Source organism: Nymphaea colorata, chromosome 4 (genome assembly GCF_008831285.2).
Source record: "Nymphaea colorata isolate Beijing-Zhang1983 chromosome 4, ASM883128v2, whole genome shotgun sequence".
Taxonomy (NCBI): Eukaryota; Viridiplantae; Streptophyta; class Magnoliopsida; order Nymphaeales; family Nymphaeaceae; genus Nymphaea; species Nymphaea colorata.
In genome coordinates, this window is record NC_045141.1 from 15,168,863 (window position 1) to 15,185,954 (window position 17,092).

Genomic DNA, 17,092 nt, shown 5'->3' on the forward strand with positions numbered 1-17,092 from the left:
AATGTCACTCAAATCATCAGAAACAGCACTACTTAATTTTAGCTGACATCCAAGTCCAAGGAAAGAGCCACCTAGACAGTTTATGTTGTAATGTCCTGTCACGAATGTGGTGCATCTGCAGAAGGTGCAATGTGGCAGTTTCAAAAAACTCAAGGTGCAGAAACATGTTACTCATCTGCATCATTGTGTTTTGTCTATTGACACATAAATAATGACTAACAATACATCAAATAACAAATTACTTTTTCTGTCTTGTGTTTACCAAAGGTAACATAGGTTAATGAGTTCTAAAGTATAGCATGACAGGTCATAGTTTCATGTATGGTGTGATCGCCTGTATCATATCGTAGTCACCAAAAGGGGATCTTGTTCAAAGTTGTTGAAGTTGCTGCTTCTCTCACAGTAGGTGAAAACAAGAGAGGGCAAGGATGAATACATGTGACACCTATAAGGAAAAAGACCAGGAGGAAGACGAAGAAGAATGAAAAAAAAGTGAAAGAAGAAGTGGGAGAAAAAAGAAATTTAAAAGCATTTTTTTGACTTCCTAGGTGAAATGACTAGGGCCTGCCTAGGTGGGCCACTTAGGCGCAGTTTTGGCTACTAAACTTCTTTCAACGGACAGATTCTAACAAAACTCATTGTGCAAAAATTTCCTAGTTAGTATTTAAGTACGACCGTCTTTTGAAACTATTCTATACTGTATTTCTCTAGAGATTATTATCACTGGTTTAGACTTTTTTGGGCTGTATAAGGTCTATGATTTTCTCTTCTGATTGTTAATTTTGAATTTTTATATTTTTGGAGGCTTCTGCTTCTGTTGTCAGTGGCTTCTATACATTTAGTGCAGAACAACTTTTAGCTTTACGATGCATCGATGGTGTAATGGAGTGAATGGCTATGACAGAAGCTTTATATAATCTTTCAAAGTCGGGGAAGATACCTGAAGCCGCCGCCTCTAGTAACAATTTCTTTCAGTACCTAAAGCAGACTATGCTTTCTTGCAACAGATGAGTGTGTGTGTGTGTGTATATATATAAATTAACAAAGAAACCACTATTGTGGTGGGGAGACCTAGCTTGGTGATACATATGCTCACCTCCCCAAGTGTAAAACTTTAAAGGCGAAGGCCGTTTGAACCCCAAGAACCTTCAACCAGGTGAGCATGGTGTGGCTCCGCCCCAATGGAAGGCTACAATGAAGTTTGAACCTATGATCTGCCACTTACCAGCCAGGGCCCTCGGTTGTCTGACACCTTGTGTTCCACAAATGAGTTTTTTTTTTTTTTATAGAAATGAAGAACCATAGAAATGTAGGAATCCTGAGCAAACAGCAAAATTAACAATAATAAAAGACAAATTACAATATACAACTACAATGATCTTAGAAGACAATGGATAAATAAGGACAAAATTGTAGATACGAAATATGTATACCCCAATGGGGTGTACATACATGTGCACATACGTAACCAGACGCTCTAACATGTCCAAGCTGAATCTAGCTGCTCCTAAGTGATGGGGTTGCAATCAAGGTTTATGCTGCTGGGTGAGTACCTCAGCATCTCTGCCGCTCATTCTCAGTGTAACTTCTTTGTGCAATAATAGAAGGAAATCTCATAAATCATCAATAAAAATGTCTGAGAAGCTTTCTTTTCATCTTCTAGTTCAGTTGTTTCAGTTCTGATGTTATTTCATCTCCCACTTTGCTTATGTGGTGATTTGTTAGCTGTCATTAACTTGCCTCCATACGTTTGCTAATTATCCTATTACATTATGTCCTGCAGGCGCTATAGAAATTCTTGGAGCAGCCTGTAATAGTGAACCAAATCGTTTTGTTTTGCCTCGTCTTTATAATGAGGTAGGTCTTGGTAACATGCACTTAAGAAGGAGCAAACTTTACTTGGTACTGATGCCACCTTCTTATCTTCTTAGATGTGTAAATTGCTAAATGACAATGAACATGATGCGGTCCAAGCATACATTGGAAACAAGTCTGCAGCTTCAAGGTTAAGAAAAAACATGCGCCAGCTGGATGCTACTTGTGAAGAAGTGTTTCGGATACTATCTGTGCAACAAACATCTTCACACGGTGGACCAAATATGGAGTCCAATGGATTATTTCGTTCCGAGGAAAGTCAGCGTGTTACGAGCGCTAGTGCTTCGTCAGGTGTTGCTGCTGATGCATCATGTCCAGAGTCCAAGTTTGATGAATCAAATTTGGCTAGAAAACGGTCTGACAATTCAGCATCCCAAACAACTTCAACCTTGTCATCACCACCTGCAGAAAGCACAGAAGCGGCACAGGCAGGTCGCTCAACAGAAGCAGCACAGATTCCTCCCTCAACAGAAGCACGGGCTCCTCCCTCAACAGAACTTCCTCAAACTGACAAGCCGGCACCTCATCCGGAACATTCACATACTCCTATGGAGATAAATAATGTGAAGAGCTCACCAACCAGGAAAGATTCTGGCGCCCTGCAGAACGAGAAGGCTGCACAGCCAGGTAGCAATGTTGTTGTTCTCGATAACTGAGTTCCAGCAACATTTTTGTGGTCATATAATTTTTTGGTGTATATGTACAACAGTGGGCATTCCCTGATTCCCCTTTTGGTCATGGGGCCTACCATTTACTGCCATCTTTGTCTCATCAAAATGAAATCAGCCTGTTAACATGTTAATTTCTTCGAAAGATGGGCTGCACTTTCCGGATATGAAGGCCTTCATTGTAGGGGAAGATTTGGACGGAACTTAATCTGTGTCAGCAAAATGACAAACGTGGGACAAAAGGGGTTTTTCCGTCTAGTTCTATCCCCTGGTTGATAGCCACCGTCTGTACACTTTCCCTCAAGCTTCTTGAATTTCCGGAACTTTCGCCTGAGCTGGTGCAACGGATTAGCAGGTGGGATTGAGATCAAATCCTTGTCTCGCATGCGAAATAATGTGGACTGCACCTTTGGTCTTGTCAAGACATTGACAAGTTAAACGGTGGACCGGTGTCATGTCGCCTTGTTGAGCAAAAGCAATGGGTGATCTGATCTAAAATCGAGCACCCATAACAAGGATCCGTGTAATAAAAGCAACAGTAAAACTAAAATTCATGCCCAGTTATCCCGGTGGCCATCCACATTTTTGGACGTTTGTCAGCTGTGCCTGTTTTGGGTTGACAAGGCTGAAGCAGACCTACAACTTGATTCTGCATCTACGCTATGAGCCCAAAAAGTTAGTTCCGGTTGGGTAATGTAGCATGGATGTTTGCCTAGTAATATTTTTTTTTTCTTGTTGGCTGTTTCTTAGAGGGATAATACTGGAGATTTGGAGATCCCAACAGTGTATTAAGAAGGCAGTTTTGTACAATAGCCTTACCACCTCAGATATCTGATTAATTCAGAGTTAGTATTCCGGTACTAAAGTTAGATCGTTTCAGGGTTCGCCATACCAAGATCAGTAGCTTCTACGCAGTTTCTCTCGTCTCTACACTTGCAGTTAACTTTTAAATGTGGCCCGCTTGGGTCATGTTTGTTCTTCCTGTTCTGTGGACACTATGAATACCCTCTCAATCATCAAATCCAAAGTTACTGAAAGAGTTGCTTTTTGAGGAGTGCAGAATTGTTTTTTTTTTCTAGAAAACCATTTAAATGGTGAATGGATGTGGTAATTAGACATTATTCGTGCCACTGGTCTGGTCTGTCATCTGCTCATCTACAAGGGTAGCTTAATTGAAGATTATTGCTGTTTCCATGGAGGTGGGTAATGATGGTAAGAGAGCCAAGTTTCTATCTGAGCTACATTAACCAACCTACCCGAGATACCAACTGATAGAGGCATAGAGCCGAGAAAGAGAGGCTATCTGAGGGGCCACCAGATATCAACAACCAACTGATAGAGCTGGTCCAGTTGTGGTCAATTTCATCATAAAAATATTATTTTCAAAGGGGTTGGTGCAACGGCCGAGGCGGAGGCTGCCAGTCTCTGTTTTGATCTCCCTTAGTGTCAACCCTTTGTGCTGCAAAAGAAAAGACAACGATATGCAAATAGTGCTTAGTGGGGGCACCTTCTCAAGGCACCAAACCAAAGGAGGCAGCTTTGGCCTTCACTTGGGCGATGAAATTAACCTCTCGCTCACCCGAAAGGTATTGATTGTGGAAGCGTCTTAGCTCAAGGTATTCAAAAGTCATCAAGTCGATCGTATTCCACCTGGTGGATTTGTGGAACTTACTACCTTTTAAGTCAAAAAATTCTAGATTGTGATCTGCTGCAAGATTACACGGGAGGGTATTTTCATTTCTATGAAAAGATGTTTTTTCCTTCAATCTTTGCCCTTGCAGTGCTTGCTTTTGTCATATCATAAAGGGTATTATAGTCATTTTAGGTGCCAAACATTCGTTGTAAACCTAAATCTAAATCCAAATGCAACATCCAGACTTTCTTTGTGAGCAGGAGCTTAACAATGGTCTGAAGGCCCCCCTTCCCCTCATTCTCCCTTCTGGGATCTTGGGATACGTCGGTGACCTGGGTTGAATATGGTATACCTTTCAAGGAATGTCGTGATCCCACAATATATGGTTTTAGTGGAGTAGTAGTCATTGGAATCAAACCGACCATGCATCATCAATACGTTGCCTTTGAGTTCAAAATAGGCTTTACACATTATTGATTCTACTTCGAATTTAAGGAAGTCAAATAAGAGAAAAGGTGAAAGCAACCTAAGTTTGAACTGTTCTCATCCCTACTCCACTCGATGTTGCAAGCTCTGACCTAGGGCTGCACAACGACTCGGGCTTGACTCGAAATTGCTTAAAGAAATTCAATTCGACATCTATTCTTTTATAAATGAGTCGAGCTTGAGTTTAACTTTATACTTGAAATGTTAAACAAGTCAGGTTCGAGGACTCGACTCATTTAAACTCAAGGTGGTTTCATTACAAAAAACCAGTTCATCCTACTTGAATTAGTACAACCAAACTAGTTAAACAGGTTGACAAACTAAACGAGTTAAAAAAATGAGACAGGTCAACACATCCTAGTTAAATGAGTTGAGTGAGCTCGACCATGACACTATATAGTCGTCAATACAAACGAAATATTGGGAAATCAAATCAAACAAAATACAATAAATAAACTAAATATAAAATAAGTGGAGGTCGATCTGCTCCAGGCGAATGTAAACTCGAGCTTTCCGAGTCGAGTTGCTGGACTAGTCGCTCTCTGACCTGACTCGATGCTCCGAGTCGGATGGCCGGTACCATTCACTATAATTCACTTCCTCGTTAACCAGCACGTTCGGAGCGTGTGGTAAAAATTGGCCTTGGTTGTGTCTGCACTGAGCCGCTTAGAAAGCCATGGTTGCACCAATGGGGCCAAGCCTCGGCGACCAGCAGTCGTTGGGACCTGTGGGAGGGAGAGATGATGCTTATGAGGCCGTCTAGCGGCTTCGGAGCGACCGTGTCCTGCGGTTCATCACTCTCCTCCGCTTCCTCCTCCTCCTCCACATCTCCCTTAAAGAGGCGTCTTCTCACAATGACTCGTTCCTCCATCAGAATTGCCGTCGTTGGAGATGTCGTGAGTAGTACTCTGAATCCTCTTGCCTCTCTCCCCACCAACATAGCGTCGTAGTGTTTCCTTCTATATTCTGTTTCCCTTGCTTTCTTTTTGTTTGCTGTTGCTCCTCTACTGGCCTCTTTATCGTGGTACGGGATCATGGGCAGTCCTAAATTTCCCTCTTCTCTTCGAACAATCAGCGTTGAGCTGTCTTTTGATTTGTCCAGAGGACGAAATCGGTGTCAAATTCGATGATGCAGAAACAGCGTGTGATGTACTTCACTGGAATCTGTTCAACTCTGTTCTCTACGTATTAAGAGATTGACACGTTTTCATGAACAGTAGTTGTTTGGGAATGGACTCCAATTTACCGTTGTTATTGAGGGATACAGTCGTTATGAGGAAAGCTTAGTTGGTCGGTGAAAGGAGGAACAGACAGTTGACCCTTTCTGTGTACAGAATTTAATGAAACCAGGGTATGAAAAGTTGAAGGGAGTGAAAGCAGAGCCTCTCGTTTCATTCATTTGATGAATGGATATTTGTACACTGCTGAAAAATAAAGAATGAAATAAAATTATTTAATGTATATTTGATACAAGATATTACAATGAGATTCCAAGAGAAACCGAATAGTTTTGTAGCCTTACGCAATCTGCCACATCATCAATTCTGTTTGGGATATTTTGAGCCAGCCTTACACAACGACAGGTCTTCTGACAGATATTTCATTGTAAAATAAGCTGAGTCATATAAGCAGAATTTATAAAATTCATTATGAATAATCTTAAACATTTGCCAAAAGTTCTCTTTGGGAGATATGAATCTAGGAGATTCCGCCTAAAATTCCGGATATGGCCAACTGTTTAATTCCCAAGAAAAATTATTAGTCCGAGTCTTTCAACAGCATTTCTTGCATAGAAGTGTTCTTATCAACTCCCACCACCCCTTCCCACCGAAAGCCACAAAGAAGAAAAAGTGGTTGGGAAGACTACATTCTTTTTACTTGATTGAGGATAATGGATCCTTAGTTATTTATTAAGGTGGCAGTGGGATGCCCGTCGTCCTCCCTCATACCTTGTGGAGTAGTCTACTTCGTCAGTGAACCATATTTCATTCCAGCTCAATGCACGAAGATCTATTTAGTTCAGAACTTGAAATGAACCTACAACAGCATCCTGAAACCGGGGATGCTGGCTAACAATTTCGCTATGTCCTGTAACACTGTGTTGGGTTTTGTTGAAACTCCTTGGGGAGGAGCTGCAAAATAACAAAGCGATGGGGATGTTGTCACTCAATGGGTTCCATGATGTTGTTCCCCTTGACCAAGATTTTTATCAACTTTGACAAAAGGAAGGTTTTCTAATTTACACTGGATCAATGGAGTTATGGTTTTGGTTGTTGAAACTAGAAGAAAATGGAAGAGCTTGATTGGTGACATCAATAGGTTCATTACACGGCTCAAAAGGATCACACAGATATTTCTACATCTTTTCTTCATTTAGTTTTCATCCACGTGGAGATAAATCAATGGGTCAGAATCAGATAAAGGTTATCCTTGTTTATATTTGATGTTTTGGCAAGAAAGCATCATTCAGCTCTCTAAGCTTTTTTTAATGAGACTTACCTCAATTATAGTTGATTTTTTAGTAATAACTCTTCACTCTATTTGATATTTAGTTTGATCTTGGATGCAAGTTTCTGGGTGAAAAGCAGAGCTGTTATGTCCACTTGTTGTATGTCGGGCATGTGCATCATCAGTATGATATAAAGAAATATCATGCCAATCCATTCATTGGACCAAATATCTTGTGTTCTTTTGTGGTTGCAGTATTTCCTAGTAGATTGACAGCTACACTATTGTTCTTCAAGTGCCTGGACTTTCTTAGATTATGCCCGATGGCATTAGCTAGGAGAACATAAATTAGCTTATATTGATCTTCTTGACAGTTCTTGCTCCTTTTCTGTTGATCTTAGTAGTGATCAAACCAAACACAATTCTTCCTCCTTTTTTGTTGATCTTGGTAATGATCGGACAGAACACGATGCTCTTGCAACAGGGCATTTGTCCAGTGATCAGACAACCTCATAGTTTGTTATAACTTCTTGGCAAATTTTTCTACTCAAATATAGTTGTTGATAATCTCTCTTTTTGTGCATGTTTGCATTATATGGGTATTTTAATATATTTTTTTCTTTCAATCTCCCTGGGAGATGTGCAGTTCTGTTGTTTCCTGAAGTGGTCCAGTTCCACTACTGCATGTCTGTTTGTGTAATCATTGAAGGTCGATTGAACATTTTCCACTCATAATATGTCTTTATCATTTCCCTTTTACCAATTGGTTCTTCATGCAGCATTCCTGTTTGACTGTATACTTATATTTCATTGTTGCATCCTTATGTCATTGTATTGAGCTGACTGTCACAGACTTTTAGTTTCTCTGTTGGCTTCTTATATACTGATCTGTCAATTTATCAGAGTGCAATACTTATCTCGAGTGACAGCTTAAAAATTAAATACAAGTATTATATACCCCTAGAAAAAATAATTTTTTCCTCTTTTGTTGATGAAGCATGACGACTGGGACCTGCAAGAAGATGGAAAAGCACTTCAATTTTTACAGGTAATTCTTTGTTTATGGGATTAACAGAGATGCTTTACTATAAGTGTTGAAAATAATAGGCTAGTTTCAGGCAAGGGGTTGTCAGGGATAGAATAGAAGCATATTAAAACAAAATCAAACCTTCATTCTGTCCAAATAATCTGTATGACCTATCAAAGATGTGCATTCATGCTTGGGGTGGTGGTAGTATTGATGCTAGCCTGATAGGAGTTTTCTTATCTTCTCAGAGGTTAATCTCAGGGATGTTGAAGCTATCTGTGGAGAGTTGGTGCATTTAATATCCTTAACTTCGGGAAGTTATTGGAGAATAGTTGATAACAAAATGGAAGAGTAGCAGCAATGTACTAATATCCGATCAAAATCATGAATTATGAGAACTAGACATTTACACCCTTCAGGATAGGCAAAGAAAAATCCGTTGATCAATCTACTTGATTTATATAAGTATGAGTTCTGCTGGATGGAAAAATTGAAGTTATGATCAAGAAGAGAGGTAAAGGACCTAACTTGAACCCATCAATAGTGATTCTCTTCTCAAGAAAGTGTCTGTGTAGGATATTGCTTAGATAAATTTTATTGAAGCTCAGGAGACTAAATAACTAATAGGACAGCCACTCCATGCTAAATTTGGAAACTTGAATATGGCAGAGAAGCCAAACGAGCAAGTGTCTTCTTGGTTACAAAGAGCACATTTATATGTTGCAGGTTAAAAAAATCAGAAACAATGCCTTAGCAGAGACCAGGTAGTGAAGTAATGAAAGAATCTGGAATAGACCAGGAGTGGAAGAAACTAGAAAGAATTATAAACCTTGATTATCCAATTGAAATTCTCATTTTTTGATTTAATCCCTATCCAAGTTAAATCATTTGAAAGCTTTGGAATAGATGACAATTGTGGAATTGGTTTGTTCTTTGGGGCATAATGATGTTCAGATCATGGTTTTTATGCATTGTTGCAGTTATCTGCAAGACAGCATACATATGGGAAGTTGAGAACTATTTATTGTATATGCATCTTCAGGGAATCACTGAGAATGGTTCCTACAGCTAAATTACTCGTAGATTATTCCAGACGTAGTTGTTACTGCTCCCTTCAAGGCAGTGATGTTCCAGCTTTGATTCTCTTAAATTTGAAATGCTTGATGGTCCTCGTAGAATGCAATATAGTACATAGAAGCTGGTCTGTTGTAAATTTGTAATATTTTGTTTATTACTCACTACTATAGTCCAATTTAATTTCTTTACATATTGGGAAATTGCATTAGAAGGCGTTTTTAACTGACAATATGCATGGGCATGCAGCCCGATTTGGTACTTTTTACAGGCATGCTTTCCTCTTCCTGGACACTTTACATTTGGAGTTGTTGAAAGGAATGGGGTGATTTAGTTCTGAGCTTCCTTCCTTTTCCTTTTTTTTTTCCCCTCCCTCGCGGTTCACTTCTTGATTATTTTCATACTTTAGTTCTGTGATTTACTTGTTCTATGTGAAACTTTTCTTCCATGCCAGGTGACTTTGGTAATGAAAATGTTGACCTTGTTAGGAGCATTGCTGGTCTTAAATTTCCAAAAGCAGCTATTCTGGGAAATCATGATTGCTGGTACACCAGGAGATTCTCAATGAAGTAAGACATTCTTACCCAGTTTACATTTTATTTCCTTCTTGCTTAAGACTTTCTAGGTTAACTCTAAACAAGGAACAATAGCAAACTGGAAAAGTATATCAAAATTTTGCTTCAGTCTGTGCTTTTCTAGTGGCAAGCATTTCATGTGCATTTTTTTCTATGAAGACTTCTTGATCTACGCTCTTCTCTTATGTACTGTGCTTGGCAGGGGGAAAGATCGTGTCAAAGCTCAGTTAGAATGGTGAGTTTGACTTGGATATATATTTCAAGAACTAGCAGTCAAGGACCTGCAAGACTTTTCTATTACAGTTTTTCTTTTCTGGGAATTTCGATTTCATGGTTGTCAAACTTGCATGAAACTTGTGCTTAATGTGTAGGATTACTATACAATTACCTATTTAAGAGAATAATATAAGTACAATAATTATTAAAATACTAATGTGGAGCAAATAAATAATCAGCTACTCAGAGGAAAAAATTTCTAGGGGTCTACAGGTTTTAACTGTTTCAGTATTCATTTTCCAAGCCTTTGGACTGCTTAATTAGGCTATTAGCAACAGTGGTGACACATTTATAGTGCACAAACTGTTAAGATATAAGTTTGATGTGTCTGGATCTGGATCCGGATCCGGACATGTCTGTTCTGGTGGTGCATTTTCCGTTTTAACATGTTATGCATCGTTAATGGCTGTAAGATTTTGTAATATCAGATTACTGTGTCATCCACGGAAGACTTAGCACAGAAAAACAAGAAAGAAGGAGAAGAGAAGTGCCAAAGGATAGGGATGGCAACAACAATAACTGTCTGCTGAACCCTAAGATTATATTATAAAATCAATCTTTTACACCATGGACTAATAAGTCCTATTAAAAACAAAGAATATTACAGCCATGCCATTGATGAGAAAACATAATGTTAAAAGGGAAACACCTAATATGACGTCTGGATTTGGATCTAGATCCAAACATCATGACCCAAACCTTACACAGGTTTAACACCCTCCCTCAAGTTGTACATGGTCTTGCATCATGTACAACTTATTCTTTAGTGACCAGAATTGTTGTCCTGTTAATCCTTTAGTAAATAAGTCAGCCAGTTGATCTTCAATTCTAACATGTTGGGGCTCTATCTCCTTTTCCTCACCTTTTCTCAAATAAAATGTTATCGATTTCAATGTGCTTGGTCCTGCTATGCTGAGTGGGATTAAAAGCAATGTTAATTGCGCTTTGATTGTCACATAAGAGCACTGAGCAAGCAATCTTCTCCCCTAAATCATTCAACAAATGTCTAATCCAAGTAGCTTCTGTTGTACCTGCAGCCATTGACCGATAGTCTGCCTCAGTACTAGATCATGTCACAGTCTTTTGTTTTTGACTGCTCCAAGACATAAGATTATGCCCTACAAAAAACACAATAGCCACTCACTGATCTCCTCTCATTTGGATCACCTGCCCAATCCACATCTGTATAAGTGATTATCTCATGTCCATTTTCCACATTGTTATTCTTATGGTAAACAAGGCTGTCTTTTACAATGCCTTTTAGATATCTTAAAATGTGCTTCATTGCCTCCATATGACCTTCTCTTGGAGCATGCATAAACTGACAAACCTGATTGACAACATAAACAATGTCAGACATGGTAAATGTAAGATACTATAACATACAAACAATGCTTCAATATCTTGTAGGATTGGCATAAGCCTCCCCATTTTCAGAACTTAATCTCTGTTGTAATACACTAGGAGTAGTAACCGGTCTACAATTTGTCATGCCCATCTTTTCCAAAAGATCAAGAGTATACTTTTTGCTGCATGAGTATCAATGCATCCCCTTGTCTATCAACCTCTACCCCAATAAAGTACCTCAATTCTCCTAATATAATGAAATAGGGTTAGGAGGCAGTTTTGTGCCTGCTGCCCCAGTCTTTGCACACATCTCTCTCTCTTTCTTCTTGTTCTCTGTGGAACTGACCATGGGCATCATCCATAACCTGATATTGAAAATTATAATACAAACCCCATATGGCCTGTGAGCCCAAGGGCATTAACTTTCTTTACAGAAAGAAATCACTAAGAGTGTGATTATGTAGTGTTGCATGGCAGAGTGAGCTACCATTGGCAAGTAGGATGTTGGCCTTATTCTTCAATAGCACTTAACCTCAAAAGCTATCTTTGCCTCAAGTTTGTTGAGTTTTCATGTTAACCACCTCTCAGGACTTTCTGAATTAGGTGAAGGACTTAACATCTTTCCATGTTCTTCACAGAAGAAAAGTGTGAAAAGTGTGAAGAGAGGGCAAGTCTCTTTAACAATATCATTGGCTTTCACCACCTCATACTCTACTCTCTCTCTTTCTAAAGCAACTCAAACACCTTTCTGTTTTCACTTTCTCTCTCTCTCTCTCTCTTTCTAAAGCACAACACCTTTCTATTTTCACTTTATTCACTTTGGGTTTTTGCACATCCAAATCTTCTATTTGATGAAAGCCATCTTCAATAAGCCATGAAGGTGGGATGTTCTGTAAGGCTTGAAGCTCCAAAATTTCTTCTAGTCGATGTTGACCTTGGGAGATCGATTTAACTTTTTAAGAGTATCACACTTGGATAGATTTTTTACTTTTTGACCAACTATTCTAGCACTTTTTTCTGGTTTCTCGTGTATGGAAGTTCCTGAACTGTTGAGTTACATAGACTGAAGAAACCACAATGCTGCTAAGGCACTTTATTTGCTATTTGGAATCTGGTTTCTGTTCCTTTACTTGAACAATTGCCAGGGTTAGAGTTTGCTTTGCAAGTTCAAAATCTCAGAGAGAGTAGGTGCCACTGCATGCCCTTCACTGAAGCTAGCAGGTATCCGCTCCTTGAGTTCCTGCACCGTCGAGATAGAAACGCCTCTGATAGTGTTCTAGAAATGCAATCTCCGGGTACTGCAGGAGGGCGATCAACTTCTTTGGGAAATTTTGGGATTCCAGTTTGATATCCCGAGTCCTTTTTCATTGAAATAGTAGAAGGATTCAGTTCCATTCCTTCCACACGTTTGAATGATCTCAGTTATAACTTATAGCCATGAGAGGACCTGGTTTCTTTTTTCCTGGCTTCCTTATTTCTTCATAGTTGTTAATTATTTGTCTTTCAAAGAGTAGCTAATTTAATCGAGTGGGCCAAATCCATAGGATTCCTAAAGTCAAACATCATGCCAACAATATGGAATCTTTCTCTGTTGTAACATTTAAAGAACTCATGGCATCTTTTCTGCCTGTCATCCATGACAAGATTTTTGGCTATATCACCTAATTTTTGTTGCTCAACCTTCCCTTTTCTTGCGCTAGATACCTACTATTTGTTCTAGAACCTGGTTGCCATAGCGAATTTCCTCTCTTCCTTAAATCATAGTCCAGTCTATTTTTGCAAATCCTGCTTGCATGGTGAGACTCATATATTGTGTCACATGGATACAAGTGTATGATGAGGTGTAATATAGGTATACTTGGCATGTAGGAATGGGAGAGGTTGTACGTATACTTGGCATTTACGAATGGGACAGTTCTTGAAAAGGACATATAGATATTGCTGTATGCACAGCAACATTTAGAAATACACATATATGCAGCATATATAATTTAAAAGCAACAAAATTTGAATATCATCTCTAGTTTAATGACATGATCAATTCAAAAGTCATGTAGGGACATAGTCGTATCATGTCAACATAAATAAAATATGCCTGTAGAACTTAAAGCAGTAAAGATATAAATACCATCTCAAGTCCAAACTATTGAATACAAAATATAGATCATTGGAGTTAAACTACCAGCCTGGTGAAGAACTGTACTTTATTAATGTCATGTAATTTTGATGCTTTTAAAGGAAAAGGATGCAAGTGAATTTGCACAGAGCAATCAGGATTATACAAGAAAACACATAAAGATAATGAAATGGTGTTTGATTATCTCCGATACTGATTTAACTGCGTTCATGAATATCCTGGCATTCTGAGTACCATATCATGCAATACGTGATATGCATGCAAAATGAAGAGCTTGTATGTCACGGCTTATTTTTTCTATCAAAATAATTTGCCTTTTACAAAGAACTTTTCCTGCCTTAGGAAGATCAATTTTTTTTCAAATCCAAGAAAAGAAAATCAAATATTGCATGTCAGAAAAGCCTTTGCAAGTTCATTACTCCTGGGTCAGATCCAAATATGTTGTCAAATGGTCCAAGAAAAAATGGAAACGAGGAGAGGGAGAGAGAGAGTAGACCTTGTAATCGTTTATCCTTCTTGTTATCAAATGCTATATGGGCATAATCATAATAGTTTTACTTGCTTAAAAAGTTTGTGCTGCTATCATATGTTGGTTGCTCTTGTTAGGAAAATATTCTCACCGTTATGCTACTGAATCAGTCTTGGTGAGGAGCATGTTGGTTATCGTCGTATTGATTTCCCTGGCTTAAAGCTTAGCATTGTTGGAGGTCGCCCATTCTCTTGTGGTGGTGATGTCATCTTTCGGCCTGAACTTATTTCTGCAAGGTCAGTGGATACGCATAAATGCACCAATGGCTAAAGAAGGAGCCATGGTTGTAAAATGTCAATGTGATGTATTCCTTGAATTAATAGACTTCTGTGGATTTACTTCTACATTTGATTATTGGCGGTTTTTTTTTCTAACCTTTCTGTGTATCCAATTGAAGCTGTATTTTGTGTTGCATCTTATGACCCTCAGCACAGTGCTGGAAGCCTGAAATGGTTGCTGTAGTGAGTATTGGTGGTTGGATCCCATAATTAAATGTCTTTAAGTAACCCAATATCGTAAAAAGTGATCCTTTTGGACTTTTACAAGCACTACATTTTCCTGTTCTATGTTTTGGAGGACAAAGAAAAAGAATCCCTACAGCTAAATGCGAAGATCTGGGAAGTCAGAAGTGCAACCGTGTAACTTGTTGAACACCCCAGAGAACAAGGCTATCTTGATGGTAATTTAAGTTGCAGTTAGATAGCCATGACGACTTATTCTTTTTTTTTTTCTTCTTCTTTTTGGAGTGTGAAGCCTGTACTTGTCAATGTAGAGCAACTAACGGTGCTATTTCCAAAGGGATGGTGCAAACCCAAAATGTCATAACCATGTACAAGGAAATGTTCATACTTCTCGAATGGTGGATGAGCTCTTACAATAATTTCATGGATGCTCATTTAAGTTGCACTTAGATAGCCATGACGACTTATTCTTTTTTTTTTCTTCTTTTTGGAGTGTGAAGCCTGTACTTGTCAATGTAGAGCAACGAACAGTGCTATTTCCAAAGGGATGGTGCAAACCCAAAATGTCATAACCATGTAAAAGGAAATGTCCATACTTCTCGAATGGTGGATGAATTCTTACAATAATTTCATGGAGTTTGGAGCAGGATTGCCACCCATATACATGGACACAAACCATAAATTAATGTACTTACAGGTCCTACTTTGAAACCGAAACATAAAACAACCCCATGCAACAAGAATTGGTGCTTGGGAATAATTCAAGAGGAGAATTCCGTTAATTAGTTCCTAAATGATTTTACCTACTGTCATCCTCCCCTTTCAAGTTATACGCAGTCCTCAAATTTGTTCAACTGGCTTTCCACACATGATGTCTGAACCTTCATTAAGAGTCAATTTCTTGATCTTAATCAGAAAATTTCATGAATGCCTTTTCTATCCCATTTGCTTTGTCACAAATTTTAGTTAATTTGGAAATATTTTGACGTGTCTACTCATGTAAGACTTTTGATGTCTGCGTCTCCTACTGACCCAATAAAGAGAGTGACTGCTCTGGGTCCAGAGCCAAGTATCCAGGGTTTGCTCGTCTGGAGTCCTTGACTTGTTGCCTTCCTTTTCTTTACAAGTGTTTCTGTGTTTATACAAGCTTGCGTTGTTTGATTGGGCAACTGTATTCTGCTCGTTTACTTATACAAACTTGAATTTGGTTGTTAGATGGTAAATGGGCTTGCTTGGCTGGTTGCAAATGTTTCTCATGCAAACTGAGATTAGTCATTCACAAACATGTTCCTGAAAAAGAGACAATAGTGTTGGGCATCATGTCAATATGAATAAGTTCAAAAGTTGAATAAGCTGTTGATTGCTATTTGCTAGCATTATGGGAAACACGGTACATTCAACAGCTGGTGAAGATTTTTCTAGTCTCCTTAGAAGCATATTGCTTCTTTTAACCTTCATTTTCTTTGTTAGTTCTTGATAAGCTTTTATGTGTTTGCCTTTTCTTTGTTTTTCTTTGCATACATGACCACTGAAAGTTTTTTCATATGCTTTTCAGATATGGGGTCCATGATATGAAGGAAAGCGCAAGAAAGATCTGTCAAGCAGCAATAGGAACTCCTGAGGGTCATTCCATCATATTTCTTGCACATAATGGGCCCACAGGCACACTTTCTCAGTTATTGCTTTGTGGTTCCTTTGATATTATATCAGATACTCAAGCTATGATATTTGGATGTTGTGGAAGTCCAGGTGGAAATACTCTGAGAGAAGCATTCTTTTTTATGTAGGTTTGGGCTCCCAGATAAGTGCCATCTGTGGAAGGGATTGGGTGTTGGAAGGAGGTGACCATGGAGACCCAGGTCAGTGTTCCTTCTTCTGCAGCATCTGTTTACCCTTTTGTTGCATGGGAATTAACAGCCCCTCATCTTCAACTTTCCTGTGGTACAGATCTAGCACAAGCTATATCTGACTTGAAAGAAGGGTACAAGTTATCTATTCCATTGGTTATATTTGGTCATATGCATAAGCAGTTGGCATATAGAAGAGGCCTTAGGAAAATGGTTGTTCATGGAACTGATGGCATCATTTATCTTAATGGAGCTGTTGTTCCAAGAGTAAAAAGATTGATGCATACACAAGAAGCCAGCATTTCCAATTCTGCAACAACCAGTAGTCGTCTCACTGTACCTAAACCTAGAGGAAGTGTTCGTGAATTTACAGTTGTTGAAATGTTGGATGGGAAGTTAGTAAGAGCAGCAGAATCATGGGTTTCAGTAACTGGAGATGCCACTAAGCTCGAAGAGGAGTATGTATTCTACAATCATGTGGAAGACCATATCCCATAATACAAGTTGCACTTTTAGATCTGCACACTGCATTGCTACCAACTTTAAACCTTGTCTTCGCTATCAGGCTACTCCTATGGACAAGTTACTGGAAATGGTATGTAAGTAAGAAACTGTAAAGAATGGTGTAAATTATTTCAATGTCTACCTGGTTATTGTAAATTTGAAGTGCTTCAATAGCTTTCTATTGTGACCTCTCTTTCTCTCTCTC

General features: G+C 38.8%; 2 protein-coding genes across 2 annotated transcripts in view; both read left to right on the forward strand.

The window, feature by feature from the left end:
* LOC116252405 (CHD3-type chromatin-remodeling factor PICKLE) overlaps positions 1-2,677 on the forward strand; it is a 41,551-nt gene extending 38,874 nt beyond the window's left edge. The window contains exons 30-31 of the mRNA XM_031626636.2: positions 1,784-1,857; positions 1,932-2,677. Of these exons, the coding sequence (XP_031482496.1) occupies positions 1,784-1,857; positions 1,932-2,531 (674 nt within the window). The 3' untranslated portion in view covers positions 2,532-2,677. The remainder of the gene's footprint in view (positions 1-1,783; positions 1,858-1,931) is intronic.
* Positions 2,678-5,024: 2,347 nt separating this feature from the next.
* LOC116252654 (uncharacterized) lies at positions 5,025-17,092 on the forward strand. The gene is made up of 9 exons (XM_031627072.2): positions 5,025-5,558; positions 8,108-8,158; positions 9,461-9,482; positions 9,666-9,780; positions 9,989-10,021; positions 14,186-14,311; positions 16,092-16,198; positions 16,324-16,395; positions 16,484-17,092. Exons 1-9 carry the CDS (start codon positions 5,403-5,405, stop codon positions 16,879-16,881), a joined length of 1,080 nt encoding a protein of 359 aa, XP_031482932.1. The 5' UTR covers positions 5,025-5,402; the 3' UTR covers positions 16,882-17,092.

What these genes read in the sequence shown, in the direction of transcription:
- LOC116252654 (XM_031627072.2), top strand. Translation starts at nt 5,403, where the DNA reads ATGATGCTTATGAGGCCGTCTAGCGGCTTCGGAGCGACCGTGTCCTGC. An exon ending in AAGCACTTCAATTTTTACAG is followed by an intron (nt 8,159 to 9,460) that starts GTAATTCTTTGT and finishes ATGGGCATGCAG; the next exon opens with CCCGATTTGGTACTTTTTAC. An exon ending in ACCAGGAGATTCTCAATGAA is followed by an intron (nt 9,781 to 9,988) that starts GTAAGACATTCT and finishes TGTGCTTGGCAG; the next exon opens with GGGGAAAGATCGTGTCAAAG.